This window comes from Trachymyrmex cornetzi, unplaced genomic scaffold (genome assembly GCF_001594075.2).
Source record: "Trachymyrmex cornetzi isolate Tcor2-1 unplaced genomic scaffold, Tcor1.1 C3964916, whole genome shotgun sequence".
Classification (NCBI taxonomy): Eukaryota; Metazoa; Arthropoda; class Insecta; order Hymenoptera; family Formicidae; genus Trachymyrmex; species Trachymyrmex cornetzi.
The window spans coordinates 1-2,706 of record NW_017295445.1 but is presented as its reverse complement, the minus strand read 5'-3'; the positions used below and the strand labels follow the sequence as shown (position 1 = coordinate 2,706).

The window sequence follows — 2,706 nt, the reverse complement described above, 5'->3', positions numbered from 1 at the left end:
AGCTTTGACCGTCATAGGCCCGAATATGCTTATACTTAGTATTTAATTTCCTGTCGGTCCGAACAAAAATCTTATTATTGTTTATTCTGTTTCTCCGTAAATTTGTATATTGTGCTTTGTATTTCTTTGTCAATTATTAACAATAAGCTGCACGGTTATTATTTTTATTTGAAGAACTACAGATAATAGTAATACTAACGTGAAATACAAACAGATGAAATGAATCATAGCTAACGTTTTCCCAGATCGTTTAATTGTTCCTATGAACAATGAGCTAACATATGTATCTCTAAGAGCATAAGCAAGAGTTGCAAAATTGAATCTCATAGACAATCACGCCATGAAAAAGGCAAAACGTAATTAATTATATGACCGTACATGATAAACAGATTCATATAACAATAATTTTAATTTAAAAAAACGTTTCTTAATTTATATTTTCTTGAATATTTCGCTGATTTCGCATAAATACAACGGTGTAAATTTATGGGGAAGTAAAAGAATAAAGACTGCCATGAAATTCTGTTTATTCGTGAATATTTTAATACGTTAATATTATCATTAATATTTTATATACGTTTAATTTTTGTTGTCATGATGTAATAAAAAATAATTTTTGTCGTCTATGAAAATCCATGTTTTCTACAATGAGTCGTCCGCGTCTGAATTTGTTTTTTACGTCGACTCGACGAGGATTGTCATGCCATCCTCGTTTGTAAATTTACTCACAGCAGCGGTGCATGGGATATGTTGCATGCCGGTATATTGGTGCTCTTGCTGTGTGTCTTGCCATATGAATTGTCGGTTATTTGGTGATGGTGTTGGTAGTTAGAATTTAGAGTCATTTACGTGTGTCACCTTGATCGAGATCCCACTGTCATCTTCGTCCTCTTCGGTCATTGTCGTCAGTCTCGTTGTCTCGTCGGCCATCAACGCGTTGTCCTTCTTTGGATGCTTCTTTTGTTTTCCCACACTGCATCAGACAATTACGCGAACTTAATCAGTTTTAAAAATTAGATGATAACAGTTTGATGTTGATACTTATATTATTCTTTTTTCTTTTTACTCGAAAATTATTAATATTATAGGATCATTGTCGTTATTATAAAAAAAATTTGACATTACGATAGAATATATCTTAACTTTATTGCTTTTATATTTTATAAGAAATATTAATTTATTATTAAAGATAATATTAAAATCTATGTTAAAAAGTGTGTGTCAAATTCTATAAATGTGTGATCGTGCTTTTATTGAAAATAATTATGTCAATTTCAAATTATGTTTAAGTTCTTCAACTAAATTAACTAAGGAACGATTTGATTACAGTTTAACGATTGCCTATTTGTTTTCAGTTGTCGTAACGTTTTGATTTTATACAATCATTACAATATCTTACTTGAATGGAATTTATGATGAGCTTCTGTAAATATTCAATTATAAACGACCAAATAAACGAGCAAATACAAGATGTTTTATTTAAAATATTTAATATTAATTTAACATACTAATAATAAGAATATAAGAATAGACGTTTCGATTTACAGTTTTCTTCTTAATATAATTAAATAAATCTATCTATTTCGCTTGACAAATGCTACAAACCGAAAAAAATTCCATGTCAATTATTAATTTGTCGTTTGTAATTGAACTGTTTTGCTGTGCAAACTTCAAGCGCTATTTATTTATATTCTTTGTTTTATTCTATAAATATATAACCAAGATGATGAATCGTCAAATTTAAAAAAGCTTCCTCGTAAAAAATTCTTACATTTTAGAAAAATAAGACATACAAATATGTAATAAAATTTGAAAATATGTCAATAAAATATATAATTTCGTGTTAAAGTATCATTATTATAAATAAAATAAAGTATGAATAGTAAGAAACACAATATCTTTAAATGAAGATGAAATAAATAATTTAAAAAATTATTAATTAAAAATCATTAGATTAATTTCATTAATCAGAAATTGCTTGAAAGTTTTATATAATCGACAATTTCAGTTATTTCATTCCATGTTTTATATTTTTATATAATCTCTCCAAAAAATGCATAAAACTATTCGAAATTCAATACCTACTTGATTAGTGATTTTGACTGTTTCGTTTTTTCGTTGCCTTCATTGACTTGTTGCCAGATACCAGTTTTATTCACTTCTTCGCTGATATTGATACTCGCTAAAGGAATCTTCATGATGTTCCCATTAGCTAAAGAGATCTGAATGTTCCCTGCAGGAGGTCCATATCCCATCGTTTCGTTGTGATCCTGCAGTACGAATGAAACAATAGTTTGAATCTGAATCTTGATATGTGCGACGAATTTCTATCAGGCCATGCATAAATTCAAGCGAACTTTGCGTTGCCTTCGAACTGCTGGGAAGCAGGTGAAATACGTTGCTTGCCAGCATATTTTTTAGTCGATCAATTATACAATAATTATACGAGGAAGTAATAACGATCAGACAGGGGCGTCACGTAACACTATGAATAAATTTACAAGGGTGTGACTTGGCGTGTAAATAAGTCTAACAAAGAGAAGAATGCACAATAGAAAAATCAGTGCGACGAATTTGTGATGATAGAATTATATTAGTTGTTTTTTCTTCTTTTTCGAGGAGAGGAAATAATTTTAATAAATAGCGATTCTGTTCACCTTGAGAGTTACGATCATAATTTGTATCAATATTTTGTATTATTTTATC

At 29.1% G+C, this 2,706-nt stretch overlaps 1 protein-coding gene across 1 annotated transcript; it reads right to left on the bottom strand.

Moving 5' to 3' along the window:
• Positions 1–597: 597 nt before the first annotated feature.
• LOC108757400 (uncharacterized) lies at positions 598–2,614 on the bottom strand. Its single transcript, XM_018519034.1, has 2 exons — positions 2,086–2,614; positions 598–973 (listed from the first exon to the last, which is right to left on the bottom strand). The coding sequence occupies exons 1-2, from the start codon at positions 2,253–2,255 to the stop codon at positions 829–831; spliced, it is 315 nt and encodes a 104-aa protein (XP_018374536.1). The 5' UTR covers positions 2,256–2,614; the 3' UTR covers positions 598–828.
• Positions 2,615–2,706: the final 92 nt, after the last annotated feature.

Coding starts and splice junctions, on each gene's coding strand:
- LOC108757400 (XM_018519034.1), bottom strand. CDS start 2,255: ATGGGATATGGACCTCCTGCAGGGAACATTCAGATCTCTTTAGCTAAT. Junction 974..2,085: donor CAGTCAAAATCACTAATCAA/GTAGGTATTGAA, acceptor TGTCTGATGCAG/TGTGGGAAAACAAAAGAAGC.